This window comes from Pleurodeles waltl, chromosome 10 (assembly GCF_031143425.1).
Source record: "Pleurodeles waltl isolate 20211129_DDA chromosome 10, aPleWal1.hap1.20221129, whole genome shotgun sequence".
NCBI lineage: Eukaryota > Metazoa > Chordata > Amphibia > Caudata > Salamandridae > Pleurodeles > Pleurodeles waltl.
The window spans coordinates 424,759,632-424,779,575 of record NC_090449.1 but is presented as its reverse complement, the minus strand read 5'-3'; the positions used below and the strand labels follow the sequence as shown (position 1 = coordinate 424,779,575).

The 19,944-nt window shown below is 48.0% G+C and overlaps 1 protein-coding gene across 3 annotated transcripts in view; it reads right to left on the bottom strand.

Moving 5' to 3' along the window:
* The window catches only part of WDR90 (WD repeat domain 90), a 1,338,149-nt gene that overhangs the window by 1,026,989 nt on the left and 291,216 nt on the right, over positions 1-19,944 (bottom strand). For all 3 annotated transcript variants that reach the window (XM_069210679.1, XM_069210680.1, XM_069210681.1), the window contains 2 exons: positions 15,062-15,192; positions 14,826-14,956 (listed from right to left, as the gene is read on the bottom strand). In XM_069210679.1, the coding sequence (XP_069066780.1) occupies positions 14,826-14,956; positions 15,062-15,192 (262 nt within the window). The remainder of the gene's footprint in view (positions 1-14,825; positions 14,957-15,061; positions 15,193-19,944) is intronic.

The window sequence follows — 19,944 nt, the reverse complement described above, 5'->3', positions numbered from 1 at the left end:
GTCGAAGAGCTTCTCTGCAGAGAAGGTACGACCCCACTCCTCCCTGCTTGTTTATGTACCACATCGTGGTAGTATTGTCCGTTAGGACCTGTACCGACTGACCACGAAGGGAAGGGAGGAAGGCCTTGAGAGCCAGACATACAGCCCGTAACTCTAACAGATTGATGTGAAACATCTGTTCCTCTGGAGACCAAAGACCTTTGATCTCCAGATCCCCCAGATGAGCTCCCCACCCTAGAGTGGAAGCATCCGTTATGACTGTGGCCACTGGTAGCGACTGCTGGAACGGCTTTCCTTGTGAAAGATTGTTGCTTGCAATCCACCACTTCAAATCCACAGCAGCATCTCTGGAGATCTTGACAGTACCCTCTAGATCCCCTCTGTGTTGAGACCACTGCCTTCGGAGGCACCACTGAAGAGCCCTCATGTGCCAGCGAGCATGCGTGACCAACAGAATGCAGGAGGCAAAAAGACCGAGCAGACGAAGGACCTTGAGGACTGGAACTACCGCTCCATTTCGAAACATTGGAACCAAATCCTGAATATCTTGAATCCGCTGAGGCGGAGGAAAGGCCCGACCCAATGTTGTATCCAGTACTGCCCCTATGAACAGGAGGCGCTGAGAGGGCTCTAGGTGAGATTTGGGCTCGTTCACCGAAAAACCCAGGTCGAACAACAACTGGGTTGTTGACTGCAGATGATGCGACACAAGCTCCGGGGACTTGGCTTTGATCAACCAGTCGTCCAAGTAAGGGAATACTGCTATCCCCTTCCTTCTGAGTTCTGCCGCAACCACCGACATCACCTTCGTGAAGACTCGAGGTGCTGAAGTAAGACCAAACGGAAGGACCGCAAACTGATAGTGTTGCGATCCCACCACAAACCGGAGATACTTCCTGTGTGACTTGAGTATCGGGATATGAAAGTAAGCATCCTGCAAGTCGACAGACACCATCCAGTCTTCCATGTTCAACGCCAAAAGCACCTGTGCTAGGGTCAGCATCTTGAACTTTTCCTGCTTGAGGAACCAATTCAAGATCCTCAGGTCCAGAATTGGTCTCAAACGACCATCCTTCTTGGGAATCAGGAAATACCTTGAGTAAACTCCTCGACCCCTTTCCTGCTCCGGGACCAACTCCACCGCGCCCTTTGAAAGGAGGACTTGCACCTCCTGTTCTAGCAACAGGAGGTGTTCTTCTGAACAATACGAAGGGCGGGGCGGGATGAGGGGCGGGAACTCCCGAAAGGGAAGGGTGTAGCCTTTGCCCACAACACTGAGAACCCAAGTGTCCGATGTAACAGTCTTCCATTTGGTGAGAAAATGCTGTAATCTTCCCCCTACAGGAGAGGAGTGAGTGGGAAATGGTGGAAGCCTAAGGCTGCTTCCCCTGCTGCACCCCGCCAGAGGATGAGGAAGAGGCAGAGTGCTGCTGAGAGGCTCCCCTGGTGCGGACCCTACCTCTCCCCCTGAAAGATCTATAGGGATGGGAAGAAGCAGGTTGCTGATATCTCCCCCGAAAGGAAGAGGAGGAAGAGCCACGCCCAAATCCACGAAACCTCCTGAAGAATCTGGAAGAGGCCGTGGAAGAAGGAGCTTGGAGCCCTAACGACTTAGCCGTGGCCCTGCTTTCTTTAAAACGTTCCAAGGCCGAATCAGCCTTAGCTCCAAACAGTTTGTCCCCATCAAACGGGAGATCCAACAATGTGGACTGTACATCTGCCGAAAAGCCCGAGTTACGGAGCCAGGCCTGTCTCCTTGCCACCACAGTTGTGCCCATTGCCCTGGCTACCGAGTCGGTGGTATCCAGTCCCGTCTGGATAATTTGGGTCGCACCAGCCTGGGCATTTGAGACAATATCCAAAAGACCCTGGGGAAGCTCTGTAAACGAAGAGGAAATGTCATCCATCAGAGCATGAATATACCTCCCCAGGATACAGGTTGCATTGGTGGCTTTTAACGCCAGACTGCAGGATGAAAAAATGTTCTTCGACTGCGCCTCTAGCTTCTTTGAATCTCTGTCCCCAGGCACCTTCGGAAAAGAACCAGGCGCTGACTTGGACGAACAGGAGGCCTGCACCACCAAGCTCTCCGGCGTAGGGTGCCTAGATAGGAAACCAGGGTCAGTCGGAGCCGTCCGATACCTCCTGGCCACGGCTCTGTGAGCTGCTGGGGAAGATGCCGGCCTCTTCCACACCTCTAACACCGGATCCAGCAGAGCGTCATTAAATGGTAACAGAGGCTCCGCCGCGGCTGAGGCCGGATGTAACACCTCTGTCAAAAGGTTTTGTTTTGCCTCCACCACCGGCAAAGGCAGGTCCAAAAAACTAGCTGCCTTCCGTACCACTGCATGAAAGGAAGCAGCCTCCTCAGTATATTCCCCCCGGGGACGAAAGGTCCCACTCAGGGGAAGTGTCCAGCCCACTGGCCGACTCCAGTCCACGCAGCCCATCACCCGAGTCCTCTAGCTCTCCTTCCTCTAGGGCTCGTTGGTACTCCTGCTCTTCCAATACACGGAGAGCACGTCTCCTTGAATGAAGTCATTGCTCAATACGCGGAGTCGACAATGCCTCCGCCGAAGTCGAAGATCGGCGCCGATCTTCAGAAGCCACCGACGCCGCATCCGGCGCCACAGGTAACTTCGGCGCCGACAGAAGAGCAACTGCCGCAGATGGACCCACCGGAGTCACAGGCCGAAATCCCGACGTCGACGGGATGGAAATCCCCGGGGCCAATCCTTCTGAAGCCACCGGAGCGGCCACCGGCGCCGACAGTGGCGCCGAGCCCACGTTCCCAAACGGGTGAAAGGGCATAAAGGGTGCCGGCCGAAGAGGCGCAGGATCACCCAAAGAAAAGGCCAAAGGCCCAGCCGGAGCACCCCCTGGAGCCATCTGTTGGAAGATGGCATACATCGCATTCAAGAATGCGGAACTATCGGCTCCAGGGGTGGGAAAAGCCGGATACTGGGGTGCCTGTCTCGGAGGCGACCCCGACGCCGGCCTCGGCGTCTGCGCCGGAGAAAACACTTGAGGCTCCAATACCTCAATCACCGACGCCTGTCCAGGTGAAGTTGGAGACGCCGGAGAGGGCAACGGCGTCGAAGGATGCGGCGTAACCGTGGGACTGACCTCCCATGTCTTTCGGCGCCGATCCGGAGACCTGGAGCGAGTCTCCTTTGAATGACGCCGAGATTCTCTACGGCGCCGGGAGTCTCGATGACGCCGATGTCTTGGGGAAGAAGACTTCTTGTGATGTTTCCCCTTTGACTTGGCCATAAACAGCTTCGCCTCACGTTCCTTGAGGGCCTTTGGATTCATGTGCTGACATGAATCACAAGTCGAGACGTCGTGGTCGGAGCTCAAACACCAAAGGCAATCGGAATGAGGATCCGTCACCGACATCTTGCCTCCACACTCACGACAAGGCTTAAAACCAGACTTCCTCTGCGACATTATTTCCACAGCGAAAGACTACGCAGCAAGATATACACTGTAACCGCAAGAGTAACAGTTGCTCCCTCGAAGATAACCGTTTCGAATGCACGGAAAAAAGGGAACTGACGTCCGCACGTCGTCGAGGACCTCTTATTGCCTGTATGACGTCAGACGGCGTCGCGTGGGCTAGAGTGACGTCCTCGTCGACGTGCAGAGACTAGTAAGAAGATTTCCGTCGAATGCTGGCGCCATGGGAGTATTCATGAGGTGAGGAATCCACAGGTAGTTGTATCCATCAGAAATATTCTCTTTGCAGATTTCTTGCCTTTTAATTTCCCCAGGCGTCAGTCTGGATCCAGAGATTTTTCTTCGAGCAGTACTTCTGCGTGCTGTCAGGTGACGTCGGTCGACTTTGCGGGCTTCGTGGTCGCCGTGATGACGTTGCGGTTGAATACAGGTGCCACCCCGGCTCGCTGACGTCAGTTTCTTTTTCACAACTTTCCACGCCAGTAGCTTGGAGCCATGAAGAACACTAAACGGTGCACCAAAACTAGGGCCCTTAAAGGGAAGTTCCTGTCCCTATAATTCAGTCTGCAGTGGGGGAAGGATGGGCGGGTCGGTAAGGAATCTGCAACTAGAATGTGTCTCTACCAGATATTTTGTTACCAAAGGTAAGTAACTTGTACATCTGATAGAGACTTCTAGTTGCAGATTCCTTACCTTTGAACAGATACCTGAGCAATACCATCCCCGGTGGTGGGCTGCTAACCAAGATCACACCAAGAAGTCCTGCCGGACCGAATGGCCAAAGTAGCAGTCACTGCAGGCCTGACTGTCCAGGCAGTAGTGTCAGGTGAAAGTGTGCAGAGATGCCCATGTTGCTGCCTGACAGATGTCCAGGACAGGAACGCCCTGTGCTAGCAGCAGTAGCTCTGGTGGAGTAAGCACGCAAACCTTCAAGGGGTTGCTTCTTAGCCAGAGTGTAGCACATTTTGATGTATAAGAACACCCATCCTGAAATGAGAGGGAAGCGCGTCACTAACTGGGAGGAGCAGGCAGGGCAGGAGCCCTTTAAACTTTGGATAGCACTCCCGCCGCCGCGGGAAGCGCGTCACTAACTGGGAGGAGCAGGCAGGGCAGGAGCCCTTTAAACTTTGGATAGCACTCCCGCCGCCACTGGAAGCGCGTCACTAACTGGGAGGAGCAGGCAGGGCAGGAGCCCTTTAAACTTTGGATAGCGCTCCCGCCGCGCGGGACGCGCCCGGGCGGCGCCCGGGCCAAGGGCGGGCCCGTCCTGCGCCTGTCATCGCCAGGAGGAGACTGGGCTGGGCCACCCCCCCGAAGTTCTGTTCTTTGGAAATTTGGTCTGGTATAGAGGCCTCAGGAATTTCCTTTGCATAGTTTGTCTAGTATTACTTGACCACGAGCTCCACTTAGCACCAAAGGGGCCAGTGGAGCAAGCTACTATTTCCTCTCGCTTCTAGGGGCTTCTTTTCTTCCTGATACCACTTGTTCTTGATACTAGGAACCAGGGCTGGGCCATCTTTTTCTTTCAGACGTGTTTGAAATTTTTTCAGCTGGGCCATTGGATAGACGATATGGGGAAGAGGAAGGCCGATGATGTATCAGTACCCCAGTCTCGGGTTAAAAAACCCCAAGAAACGTTCTGTTGGGAAAGTGGAGGGATGTCCTACTACAAATCTACAGCAATTTAAAAAAATCGACTCATTGTTTGAAGAGGTTGAGGCTATACTGAGGAGTCCTTCTGTTGCGGGTCTTTCCATACCGGATACCATTCCTCCCAAAAAGATTCCTGATCTCTTTAAGAAAAAAACTCAGATGCATAGAATAGAGGTCAAGGCTGATTTACATCCCACTCCCAGGGTGTAATTCCTTCACTCTTGGAGATTTCACCATCCTTGGTGGAAACTAATGGATGTTTATCTGTAGAAGGTGCACCTTATTTGAGGTGCAGGTCCCCACCTCCTATTATCATTCCTTGTTCCAAAAGGTTTTCGGTTTTGTCCTCTGATTCTGTAAGTCCTGGACATGCACAAACCTTACTTGTAGAAGGAATTGACAAAGACTCTCTGGATGGAAAGATGGGCAACCACGAAGCTTCTCAATTGACTATCATTTCTCAGAAAATAGATGACGTTAAGTGTTTGTTGGTATCTTTGATGAACAAAATTGCTGGACTCTATGATCAAAAGTCTTGTTGTAATTGCATTGTGCCATATGAGTCTGTTCCTTCCTCTGATTTATTGATGGAAACTAAAAAACCTAGTCCTCCTACCGTAAGTGATAAATTGACATCTTCTTCTACACATAACATCGCTAGGGGAAGAAATGGTAGCTCCCCAACGCATGGTAGGTCTGCTTGTCAGACCATGTCTTCCACCCATGAGCGAGTTCCAAAATTAGGCGTAAACAAGTGTGGATCCATCTCTGGACGGGGGGACAAAGGTACTCCTCGCCCAAAAACCTCTCAGTTAAACCTAGGAGGATTGCCCTCTGCAGCAAGTTGTTGTGTTAGTTCCCGTTCTGCCACTCACCCTGATCATTTGTCATTCTCGCAGACCTGTGACATCGAGGGAAGGTTAAGAAGGAGGAGGGAAGATGCCACCATATATTTGACTAGGGTGCCAAAGCTACCTCAGGGCAATAGAGAGTCGAGTGACTCTCTAACTAACAAAGTCATTCATTGGATACGCTCCCAGAGGAACTGTCTCTCTGTTATCCGGTCTGATATACGTGAGGCACACAGATATAATCAGTTAGGGTCGGAATTTGATTATATTTCGATTCTTTTTAATGATAGTAGTCTAGTTAATGATCTCCTGGCCTTTGATACACGGACAGGTACATTATGTATAGGTAGGGAATCGAATCTTAGACTTAGTAGTCAGCCACCTGGGGCCCCGCTATGTAGAGGATGTTGTACATCTGGAACTATTGTAGCCGGGGTTATTTCCTCTTCAGATAATTCTGCAACATCTAAATCTGAGAACCCTTATCCCTTACCTTCTGAATCAGACTGACTGATTACCCCCTGTATAGTACTTCCTAAAATAGCAAATGATGAGTGTCACCTTATAGGGACTCCATCTCCCGCCTCTCTAATGAGATCCAAATTAATAACTACGCCTCCTAAAATCAATATTATATCTTGGAATGTAGCAGGAATCAAGTCAAAGTTGGATGACACGGAATGGGTAAGCCTTGTTAATAAACAAGATATCTGTCTTTTTCAAGAAACCTGGACTGCAGAACAGTTATCCATACAAGGCTTTACAACCTATTTTTCTGCTGCCCAACCTGCCTCCGGTGGCTTTGGAAGACAGATAGGAGGGTTAATGATTTTATTGAACAACAAGCTAGAATGTGTCCACTCTATGATAAAGTTTAATTCCTATGATCTGCTGGGTGTGCAACTCACATTCTGACCTGGATTCAGGTTGATAGTTCTGAATACCTATGCAAGATCCGTTCCCCGTGGGTCAGAATCAATTGTTCTCACCCAGCTGACGGACTACATAGAGCTTCTGGACCCTTCAGATCTTCTGATCATAGCAGGCGATTTTAATTGTTCCTTTGTGTTGGACAACACCATCAGCAATCTGACTACTGAAGAGGACGAACATTGGGGTATTCCCCAATCTAAGGAAATGGCGTTTTCTCCCGTTTCCTGTGTTGCATCTCAGTTGTCTTCCCTTTGCCTGAAATATGGCCTGAGAGAATGTAACGGCCGCACTAAATCTGATTCAGAGCGAGCCATCACTTTCAAGCGAGGGCTTTCCTTTAGTACTATTGATTATATTCTGGTGGACATTAGGCTATGGTCAAGTTCACTGGACATGGAAATTTTACCTCGCTTGGATAGCGATCATAATCCTCTGTGCCTTGTACTGACCAACCATGCATTTTTAAGAGTCCAGCACACAACGATCACTAATGTCCCACTCCCTTACCTGAACCATAGACGTTCTTGGGTCTGTTGGCCTAAGGTTGAATCCAATCCGTACTTGATTGGGGAAATATATTCATCATTTTTAAAACTCTTCATAGATTATGAGGAACAAGAAGCCTCTGACATTCCCATTACGGCTATCCACATTAAATTGGTGGATTCCCTACAGGGTATCTTCTATAGGGAAATCCCTTCCAAACCGAGACCTGCTGATACCCCCCGTAGGGATTGGTATAATCAGGATTGTGTGCGAGCAAGATCCAATTTAAACGAGGCTGTAAAAAACTCTACCCAAGTGGCTATTAAAGAGGCCCGACGTAGGTATGCTAATGCCCTGAAACAAGCAAAAAAAGACTGGGATAATGAGATATGGCAGAAGCTGCTTGCAGCAGTCAAATACAAAGACGATAGTTCCTTTTGGCGGCTGTTGACCTCTAGTTCGAAAAGGGGCAATGATGACATTGGTATGTACATACAGCCCGAAAGATGGGTGTCCTATTTTTCTGGAATATACGCTCTGCCTGCACCGCAAGCTCCGGAGGATCCTGGATACGATGAGTGTTGGGCTGTTAACATGACTTCGACTGAGAGCATTGTTTTTACCTTAGCCGAAACAACAGCTGCAATCAATTCTTTGAGGCCAGCTAAAGCCCCTGGTCCAGATAAGATCCCAGGGGACCTGTTTAAATCAGAACCAAAGATATGGGCATGGTACATCAATTTATTGTCTAATGCCATAGCAGCTGGTAGCCCTATTCCAGATTCTTGGTGTGGCGCAGAAATAATACCGATTTATAAAAAGGGTGATGTAGGTTCACCTGTAAACTATCAACCAATCAGCCTTATTGATATCCTTCAGAAGACGTTTGCTAAGCAAGTCTTAGATAGGCTTACCGATTGGATCCAAGACAACCAAATTTTATCCCCCTTACAGGCCGGTTTTCGGCCCAAAACTAATACCATGGACCAAGTCTTCAGACTGTCATTACTATTTTGGAAGTATGTTACCCTATCCAAGCAAAAACTTTGTTGCCTTTGTTGATCTGAGATCTGCATTCGATCTTGTCCCAAGAGAGAAACTATGGGGAGTATTAAACAAAATCGGTATCCCGGGAAACTTAGTGCATTTAATTCAAAGATTACATGAAAAAACATTTGCACAAGTCAGATGGGGTACTCAGGGGGAACTCACCGACAAAATAGATATTAGGAGAGGAGTGAGTCAGGGCTGTGTTCTTGCCCCAACGCTATTTACATTGTTTATCAACGAGGTGGTGCAAGTCGTTACCAACTGCCAAAATGATGCTCCATCCTTGAATAACCACAAAATTCCAATTTTGCTATTTGCTGATGATTGCCTCCTGATCTCCAGAACTCCTATGGGTCTCCAGGTACTTGTGGATAAGTTTAGTTTGTTTTGTGTTGACTATGGACTTGAACTCAACCATAGCAAAACTAAACTTATGACCCTGGGCTGTGGCCCCACTAAGAGATACTCAATTTTCTATAATGGAACCCCCCTAGGTATGGTAAGCTCCATAGATTATTTGGGGGTGAGAATTAGCAACAACCTCCATTGTAAGGTCAACCTTGGCCTGTCCTCGCAGTACCCCACTGCTGCCAATGTTCTGGGACCTTGGCCTTCCACGCATCTCAGATGTAATTGCCCTACGACCATTGCTTTTCTGGGTCCGTGTATGGACCACCCCTGAGCTATCCACATACAAGGAGTCTATTCAAGACATTCTAGATAGACCAAATGTACTTACCATTTCCTGGTTTAACCACATCTCAAAATGGTTTCATAGATTGGGTCTTAGTGAGTTTTGGAGTCATCCAGAAAGTATAAGGAAGGATCAGAAGAATCATCTGAAAACTGTTTACTGGATACATGTCAGGGAAAACTACCTGTTGTGCTCAACACACGGTAGATTGACGTCACAATTCTTTGACTTTAAATGGTATCCATATCTGGAACCATTTATGGATACAATTCTTGATCCATTAAGTAAGAGTCTATATATTCAGTTCAGATATGGTTGTCTGCCTCTTAAATCCTATGGCAGTACGCGTAGTGCGACCCCAAGTCCTGATACTTGTCCGAGTTGCAATCAAATTTCAGAATCTATTGTACATTTTATGTTTATATGCCCTGCTTATTTGATTGCGCGACGGAAGTGGTTACGACCTGTGTGCAGTAATATGGGGGTAAGACATTGTATTGTTGCCTTAAGGATCATGATGAGGGAAACTTCTCTCCCTCTATCTTGTGCGGTTAGCAAGTATATTGTAGCTGCTTGGCATATACTACTACATTTTTGGGGAAATAATGATGATGAGGACCAAATGTTTCAAAAAAAAAAAAAAAAAAAAGTGCTTTAGTTGCTAAATTTTAACTACACACCTAGACTGAAATAAAACCCCATGTTTAATTTTAAATGTTAGGTATTAGGGGGTAAGGTGCTTTTACTAAGGAAAATAATTTTATGTGTTTTAAGGCTGAAATATATGTTTTTATCTTATTCTTATCCTTTTTAAACCTAATTTCTATTTCCTTTTTCATTCAATTGTTGGTTGTTTTGCTTTTATGGTTGAAAGTAACCGAATAAAGCTATGTGTTGATGATGATGATGATGAGAGGGATGTGGGGGTGCATAAAAAGTAGGCAAAGTGATGGACTGCCCGACATGGAAGGGAGTCACTACTTTAGGTAGAAAAGAAGCCCTTGCGCATAGTACTACTTTGTCAGAGTGTATTGCCGGGGAAGGTGGTTTAGATGAAAGAGCTTGGAGCTCACTTACTCTGCGGGCAGAGGTGATGGCAACTAAGAAGACAGTTTTGATGGTCAAGAGCCATAAAGAGCAGTTGCGAAGTGGCTCAAATGGAGCATGATGAATGGGAGGAGGAAAAAGATGTGTGAGGCCTTTAAGAAACCTCCAAACGATGGGAGATTTGAATAAAGAAGGTTTATCTGGTAACCTCAAGAAAGCAGAGATAGCAGAGAGATATCCCTTAAAGGTGCCCCGGGTGGAGTCCTGTTGGGCAAGGGAAATAATAAAAAGAAGGACCGGAGAGAGTGGAGCAGATAGAGAATGGACAGATTTGTCGATGCACCATGTCACAAATTTCTTCCGACAGGCATATACAGTTTTGGTTGAGGGACGCCTGGCTGCCAAGATGACATTACAGACTTCGGGTGGCAGGTCAAAAGACGTCAACTGTCGCTGCTCAATCTCCACGCGAGGACAGGTTCGGGTGGAGGACCCTTCCCTGTTGCTGTGACAAAAGATACTCCTGAAGAGGCAGTCTGATTGGAGGAGCCAAGGCCATGCTCAAGAGCTCGGAATACCTGACTCTTCATGCCCAGTCCGGAGCCACCCGGATTACTAGGGCCCAGTTTGCCTGATCTCCTTCAGAACTCTCGGCAGAAGTGGTATGGGCGGAAAGGCGTACAAGAGGCCTGAGTTCCACTTGTGAGCTCCACTCATGACGAAAAGCGTTGCCGAGCGAGTGCAGCCTTGGAAACTCCAACGTGCAAAACCGTTGCAACATGCAAAACAATGTGCGCATTCTCTACGGAGGCAAGTAAGTCTAACCAAGGTTCTACCTACTGAAGGAAGAGACCTTGCGCCACCTCCGGATGGAGACGCCATTCGTGATCGACCACGCATCGTCAGCGGAGTTAGTCTGTCCTGGCGTTCAGGGAGCCCACCAGGTGTTGAACCACCAGGGAAAAGCCCTGAAATTCCAGCTAAGTCCAGAGGTGAAGAGCCTCTTGACAAAGGTGCCACATCTCCACTCTGCCTTGTTTGTTGCAGTACCACATGGCGGTGGTGTTGTCTGTGAACATCTGCACTGCTTTCCCTTTGAGAGAGGGAAGAAATGCTTTTAATACTGGTCGAATTGCTCGGAGCTCCGGAAGGTTGATATGGAGCCTGGTTTCCACCGGAGACCAGAGGTGAGTGAAGCATCTGTCACCACTGTAAGATCTGGTTGGGGAAAGGAGAGGGATCTGCCTTTGACCCAATCCTGATTCATTAACCACCACTGCAGGTTTCCCGCAGTTCCTTATGAGATCTGGACCTTGTCAGAAAGATTCCCCAAATGCTGCGCCCACTGGAACTTCAGGTCCTACTGCAGAACCCACATACGCCATCTGGCCTTTTGAACTAGCAGGAGGAAGGAGGCCATGAGGACCAGCAGACTCAGTCACTCACCAAAATAGAGGCTAGAGGCTGAAACATTGGTAACAAAGCCCGAATATCCTGGACTTGCTTTTTAGGAGGATATGCCAGAAACTGCACTGTATCCAGAACAACTCCAACGAAAGGGAGCGTCTGAAAAGGAGTGAGGTGTGACTTCGGCACATTGAGCGTGAACCCCAGCGAACGCAAATGGTTTGCCATAGTCTGGAGATGGGAGATGAATGTCTGGGGGAGTTTGCCTTCCACAGCCAATCGTCGAGGTAGGGGAAGACTGGAACCCCTAACCTGTGCAGGTGAGCTACCACCACTACCATCACTTTTGCGAACACCCGAAGAGCACTGGTAAGGCCAAAAGGGAGCACGTTGAACTGAAAGTGCTCGTGACCTACCACGAATCGTAGGTAACGTCTGTGGGCCAGCAAGACCTGTATGTAGAAGTATGAGTCTTGCATGTCTAACGCTACCATCCAGTCTCCTGGGTCCAGGGTAGATAGGACCTGAGCCTATGTCAACATTTTGAACTTCTTCTTGAGGAAGAAACTGAGGGACTGAAGATCTAATATAGAACGAAGACCCTTCTCCTTTTTCGGCACCAGAAAGTAGCAGGAATAACAACCACGACCAGAGGGCAAAGGGACCCTCTCTATAGCTCCTTTGGCCAAAAGGAGTTGGACTTCCTCGCAGAGAAGTGCCATTTGATCCTCCGATATGCAATTGTAGGAAGGTGGCATGGCTGTAGGAGATGTCTTGAAGGGAAGGGACTAGCCCCTTCAGACGATCTGGAGGACCCACCTGTCTGAGGTAATGGATTGCCATTGGGGGCATGTGATGGCGAATTCTGCCACCAACTAGTTTGTGGTGTACCCATGGACTAGGAAGGTTTGAAAGCTGAGGCGGGGGTGGGAGTGGACTGGGTGACCTGCTGGTTACCTGATCCCCGGGAGCATGGGATCCCGCAGCCACGCAGGGGCTTTACAACATGTCCGGGTCAATGGCTTGGGAGAGAACACGGTTGGGTGCCCCTTCCGTAGCCACGAAAGGCAGACTGATGGGGTGTAGGAGCAGGCGCAAGGCCAAGGGACCGGGCTGTGGCTTGGGAATCCTTGAAGCAAGGAGTCCGACTTGTCGCCAAAGAGACGTGTGCCATCAAAGGGCATTTCCATCAGAGACTGCTGGACATCCCCTGAGAAGCAAGATATTCTCAGCCAGGCGTGGCGTCTCAATGCCACAGTCGATGCAACCGATCTGCCCAGAGAGTTGGCCGTATCCAGCCGACAACGAATGATGAAATTTGCTGCGTCCCTCCCATCTGTCACGGCTTGGGAAAGGACAGTCCGGGCATCCTCCGAGACTCTAGTCAGCACTTGTGCAACCGTATCCCAGAAAGTATGGGAATAGCGGCCCAAAAGGCACGCAGTGTTCAAGGACCGCAGCGCTAGACTGTTGGAAGAAAACATGTTCTTCCCCAAGCAGTCCCCTCTTTTTGATTCCCTATCCGGGGGTGCGGTAAGGAATGCGCCTGATGAAGATGAAGCCTGGATGACAAGGCTCTCAGGCGTGGGATGTTGAGTGAGGAATTTGGGGTCTGATGGTGCAGGTCCCTGGCAATGTGCAATCGTCCTATTCACAGGAGCCCCTGTGCTGGGTCTAGACCAGGTACTCAAGAGGATGTCTGTCAGTGCTTCGTTAAATGGGAGAAGAAGTTTGGAAGAGGAAGAACCCGGTTGAAGCACCTCGGTTAGGAGATTAGGCCTAACCTCTACAGAAGGAAGCTTGAGGTCCAAGACCTCAGCCGCCCTTCATACCACCATAGAGTAAGACGCTCCCTCCTCCGTAGCCACGGAAGGAGGAGACAGCATGCCAGCATCAGGGGAGGTGTCCAGACCACTGGCATCACCCAATTCCTCTACCAAGTTCATGTTAGGGTCAAGCTGGTATTCCAAAGGGTCCAGCGGCCTCTCTACACTCTCCCCGTATCCATACCCAAACGTATCAGGGTCCGGATCAACCCTGGGCCCAGGAGATCTCGTGGAGAACACAAATCGGCATTGGGTATAAGTATAGGATCAACATTGATTCTGGGCACAAACTGTGTCAGGAGTGTCGACGTCTGACCGAACACCGGGGTAGGTCGAGCTGGTACGACTGGCGTCAGGACTGATCCAGAAGTGGATCTGGAGGGACCCTCCGGAGTCGGGTCGAAGCCAACGACTTGGAACCTGAGGGGGCCCCTACTAACTCACCTGGGCCCGGGGGTGGGTCAGTTTGCCCAAAAATGAAGCCCATGGCCTCACAGAAATCTTTCAGCTGGGCAGGGGTGGCGCCGGCTCCCGGGAAGTCGGGGAAATGCAGAGCAGACCCAGATGCAGGCTCCGATGACGGAGGCATAGTGCGTCAATGCTCTTCCCACATCGCATCATCCGATCGACGGGGTGAAGTCGAAGAACGTTTATCCTTCTTCGACTTTTTTCTCGTGACCCGAATGCCCCGAAGACTTCAAGGACGAAGAGTGGTGGTGACTCTGCAGGCGGTCTAGAGACCTTACTCTCGAGCGTGACCGGGAGCGACATGGAGTAGTGTCGGCAGCCAGCAGGTTTAGGGACCGCTCCCTCAAAGATTTCGGATTCATGGCCCGCACATGGAGCACGACTTCGGGTCATGTTCATGCTCCAAGCAATAGAGACACACGAGGTGTGAATCCGTCACCGACATACTTCGGTGACAGGAGTTGCAGGGTTTCAAGGCGGTTTTACCCGACATCCCTCGACACATTCACAATCTCGTCACAAAAAAGTTTGACAAAAAGTCGTTGGTGGTCAAAAAATTACAGAGGAAGCTCTTTCTCCGGATCTGCACGGAGGCTGGCACGCAAAGAAAAGAACTGATGTCAGCACGCCGGGGTGGCACCTATATACGACAGCGACATCACAGCGATCACGACGCCAACAATGCCTGTGGAGTCGACCGACGCCAGCTGACAGCGCGCACAGGTACTGCTTGAAGAAACATCTCCGGATCCAGACTTGCGCCTGGGGAAATTCAAAAGGTAAGGAATCTGCAACTAGAAGGCTCTATCAGATATCATTTATTTAGCTCCTCCTTTCCTCAGTTTAACTGTAAATTGGTTTATCAGCGAGTGCTAATCTGATAGTGCTGAATTTTGGAAAAGGCATTAGCAGTGCTACACACAACATAGTGAAAATCTGTTTGTGGCTTACCTCATCGAGAGTGCGAGCATCCATCACAGTGACAGTGTACTCAGACGGGCCAACAAAGGCGAGAAGCTGAGCATCACTGCTAATTACCAGGGCCTCAGGGCCAAGATTGTCATCTTTAGATACTACATTGCCTACAATTAACAAAAACAAGCGGATAATTGAGCGGAGTTTACAGCCACTACTTTAATACACATAATGGTTCAAAAACTAGAAATGAGGAAGGAGTAAAGTCTTACCCAGGACTCTAACAACATGGTAATGCTGATCTGCAGAGTTGTAGAGGGCAAGACTTCCCTGCGAGCAAGAGCTGTACATTAAATTGCCTTCTGGGGAGAACAACAGCCCAGTGATTGCACCCCGGTGCTGCCTGTACAAGATGGAATGTAGAGAAGAGGGGTCAAGACATTTCCTGGTGTAACCAGATTCACAAAGGAAGCTGAAGAGAGTAAGAGAAACTACCAGTCCTTCAAGACTAAGAGCAAAGTATTTAACAATGGTTGAAGCATTGGCTAAATAAAGTAAAACAGGATTTTTAAAAAATAAACTTACAATTAATGTTTTTTTTTCCAGTTTTTTCCAGATGTTTAAAACAAACCTTATAAACCTTACACTGGTTTGTCACTGCTGTTTATCAAATGTTAAGAAATAAAAAAGTAACTGTTGCATTTTAGCCATACATGTTTGAACACCTAATACATATTTAATCTACGAATAAAGTTCCTGGCTTTAATGATCAGATGGGTGTACACTCTTTTGCCTGCCCAGTTGGAGAACCACTCCAGTAAGGCATTTTAATAATATCTGAAAGATCAGCAGAGAGCATCATGTAAGTTAATGAAAAAAGGGACTGTTATTTACTTGCAATCTTTATTTTGCATAGTAACTATCTGAATGGAAGTCATAATTATTAGAATTGTTCCTCGCCCGCATAGGACTCCAGTACACTTCAGCATATATACATTTACAGTTTAGGTAGCAAATTGTGAGTTTAACAATACCCAAAGTGTTACTAACAAAAGAAATTGCAGTCTATCACAGAGAAAATTTATGGAATTTCAGATGTTTTTCCACCCAAACAATTTGTTGAAAGTAAAAAGGAGAAAACAAACTCTAAAAACAGAAAACCTCTTACCAGCATAACCCCACTTTGCTGCACCCACATTAATCCAAACAAGGTGACAGAAATAAGCAGAATGCAGCCAGATAGGCAGCAGTGTTGCAGAGTAGAGCTTCCTTTTAGGATCCCGTAACCTTCCCATTATGTCTTGTACTGGAGAACATCTGGGTTGTTTTTTTCTGACTTGCACAAAGAGAATCTCGGTGTACGTCTGGGGGTTTAAACCCATGTTTTTTCCCCAGAAAATCTTTTCCATCTATTGCTTGTGTCTTTTGATTTTATAAACGTTTGACAGGAAAGTGTATTTTCTAACATTTTCTCTATTCTTTTTGACAAAAAAAATGTTTTTGTCAAGTGTTCTAGATGTGGTAAATGAAGATGCCAAATGACCCACAAGCACTTTGTCTGGTCTATCTAGTAAATTCCCTTTCAATGGTGGAATGACCATTTTGCCAGAAGATGTCTCAGGGGGTTCTGAAGGACTGTGAAGGACTTTGCTTCAAGAGGTAAAGATACTAGCGAGACACAGAAGTGTTAAAATGGCAAGTAAAGTAAACCTCAGTCCTCTGTCCCTAAGACCTACTCGCTGTTGATCGGCTCAACACCAATGTTGACACAGATGAACCCTTAGTTTCAAAACTTGGATCATTGTAACCCTCAAGCTCAAGACACTAAACATAGAGCCATTAAGAACACTCATCATTGTCAAAGCATTTACATTTGAGGCACTCAATGGAGTCAAATTTTCTGTGTGGAAAGGAAAATCTTCCAAGAAGATTTAATTGGCTTTGGACTCATTGTAGATGGGCTCTATTCTGGGCATAGTAAATCTTCCAGAAGATAGAATGCAGTCTACATTGAAGCCATTTGACCTCCTTTAGACAAAGGTGGATATATTCCTAAAAGCACTGCCTGTACCAAAAGAGTTCCCAGAGAGATTACAGTGGTACTTTAAAAAAAACGACTCCTCCACAATAGGCTTAACCAGAGGAACAAGGCGTTCTGGCTGTTAGTACTCTGCCAAAACATCCTCCTTCGGAAATCCTAATGATGTTGCTTCACAAAATTCAAATGAAAAGATTCCTTTCAATGTTGTATTTTTTTAAATCAATCTCTGCCTCAAATACAGAGTTGAAATCTTATACTCCCAACTGTCCACTAGTCACCCTGTGCAGAGTCTCATTGGTTGATTACATTTCCACTTTCCAAAAGGTGTCATTAAGAGGTGCAGCTAAATTCCAGAAGAGACCCCCTCCCCCACACATCAGTCTCACTGTTGAAAAGCTTCAATACGTAGTTTAATCAAGGCCATGTCGTTTTTTTTGGTTTTGGGTTTTGTAGAAATTTCCAATGAATAATTATTTTCTCCTGCCTCAAGTAAGGCAGCTACAAGATTCTTAAAACAATATCATTCTCCCAAACAAGATTTGCTATTTCTAAGATCTGACACCTAACAGGATTCAGTGATTGTTTTTGCTGTAATGTAACACCATGTTTCAGCGTCAGAAACCAAGATGCCACCGGAAAGAGAAAGCAAAAAGGTATGATGCTCTGGGCAAGACGATGTGCTGTGCAGCACGTATAAGACTGAAATCTGCCAGTGGTTTGTGGGAATCCATGAAAATATTTTCAGATGATTTCTTAAGAACAATTTATCTCCCAGGAGAAAAAAGAATGACTTTCTGGAAATTCTTCATGAGGGGCACCTGGTCTTACTTATAAGTGCATCATTTAATTAATCAGATAGTGCATCAACAGAAAACAGACCTGGTGTCACTTTGCAGAGGTCCTCCTGGTTAAGTGTGACCACTGTGTGGCAACATAAGATCTTAAATCTGTCCTTTTATGGACCTGTTTTCTTCAGGCTGCATTCAGACAGACCGATGAGGAGGATGAAGTGGAGGCAGAGACCCTTAAGGGTTTGGTCCTGAAGAACAAAATCATGTCTTCAAATCGCAGTACAAGTATAGAAGGTACCATCCATACCACCCCTCTGAGGGTCCAAAGCCATTTTATTTTTTTTTATTTTAGAAACCCAATATCATCAGCAGCACAAACAGACTCAGCAGAGCCACCAAATGAGGTCTGCAAAGGCAGCGACTCAAAGAACATCTGCAAGACACAAGCAGAAAATCTGAGGAAAATAGAGGATCATTGTAGGAAGCTGGCTCTGTATTTACTATATCAAAATGAGATATAGTGTGCACAGAGTTCAGGGGTTCCCCATGAGGCTTGACACAGGCAATAATAGATAATACTAAAGCTCTATTTGTGGTAGTGTGGTCGAGCAGTTAGGCTTACCAGAGGGTAGTGTTAAGCATTTGTTGTACACACACAGGCAATAAGTGAAAACACACACTCAATTACTTAACTCCAGGCCAACAGGTTTTTAATTAGAAATATATTCTTTTCTTAGTTTATTTCTAGAACCACAAGATTCATTTAGCAGGCAAGTACAATAAATGAAAGGTACTTTGCACAGTAATACTTAGGACTCTGAATGGAATCAATATTGTAGACCGTTTTCTTTAAAATGTCAAAAAGCTATTTTAAAAGTGGACACAGTGCAATTTTCAAAAGTTCCGGGGGAGGTAAGTAAAGTACAGATTCTGAGATAAGTACCACACTCACAGGTTTAGTCTTGGGGGCATAGGTAGCCCACTGTTGGGGGTTCAAGGCCAACCCAAGCACCTAGCAACACATGGTCGGTCAGGTGCAGACGTCAAACAGGAGCCAAAATAACATGGGTGCCTATGGAGAGAGGGGGTACTCCGGTTCCAGTCTGCTTGCAGGTAAGAATCCCTGTTGTCAGAGGGCAGACTAGAGGGGTTTGGAGGAGTACTGGAGGGGCCCCAAGCAGGCACAGAAACCACACCCTCAGCGGCATGGGGAGGCTGGGTGCAGTGTGCCAACAGTGCATCTGGTTCTCAATAGAACTCTATGGAGGGACCTGAGGGTCACTTAGGCGCTTCAGGCCGGGCATAGGGGGGCCTCTCGGGCAAGCCACCGCCTAGGCAAGGGTCAGGGCCGCCTGCTGGTCGTTGCTGCACTGGTGGTCTGTTTCTCACAGGCCTGGGGGCTGCAAAGTGTCGTCGTGGGGGTGCAGAGAGGTCAGCCCAGGGTGGACACGTCGTTGGAGCTGCCTGGGCGTCCTCTCTGAATAGCCGGTTTCTCTGGACACAGGCAGGGGGTGTCGGTGCAGAGTAGTTGGACTCACGCTTCTTGGGTGAGAGTCCCTTTAAAGATGATTTCTTGGTCTTTTCGTTGGACAGGTCAGCTGTCAACTGGAGTTTCTTGGTCCTCGGTGATGCAGGCAGTCCCCTGGAGGCTTTTCAAGGGTCGCTGGTCCTGCAGAACGCGTTGCTTCTTTTCTTGCATTTTGAAGCAGGAGACAAGCTGGTAGGGCTGGGCAGAGTAAGTTGGTGTCTCCTCTTTGCGGGGTTTTCTGCTCAGCAGTCCTTCTTTCTTGAGGTCGACAGGAATCTGAAGAGCTGGGTTCAGGGTCACCCCTAAATACTAAATTTAGGGGTGTGTTAGGGTCAGAGGGCTGTAGCCAATGGCTACAGTCCCTGAGGGTGGCTACACCCTCCTTGTGCCCACTCCCTCTGGGGAGGGGAGCACACCCTATCCCTATTGGTCCTAATCCTCCAAAGCAAGATGGAGGATTACTCAAGGAGGGGGTCACTTCAGCTCTGGACACCTTAGGGGTGGTCCTGGCTGAGGGGGTCTCCTTGTTTTTCTCATTATCCCTCCGGATGTGCCACCAAAAGTGGGGGCTTCTCGGGGGGGGGGCATCTCCACTAGCTAGAGTGCCCTTGGGCACTGTAACAGGCTTGAGCCTTTGAGTCTCACCGGCAGGTGTTACAGTTCCTGCAGGGGGAGGTTTGAAGCACAGACACCAAGGACAGGCTTTGTTTCTGATCCATGTGGTCAGAAAATCGTCTGGAAGTGGCAGGCTGGCACAGACCGGTCAGCCTTGCACTAGCAGTTGGGCTAACATAC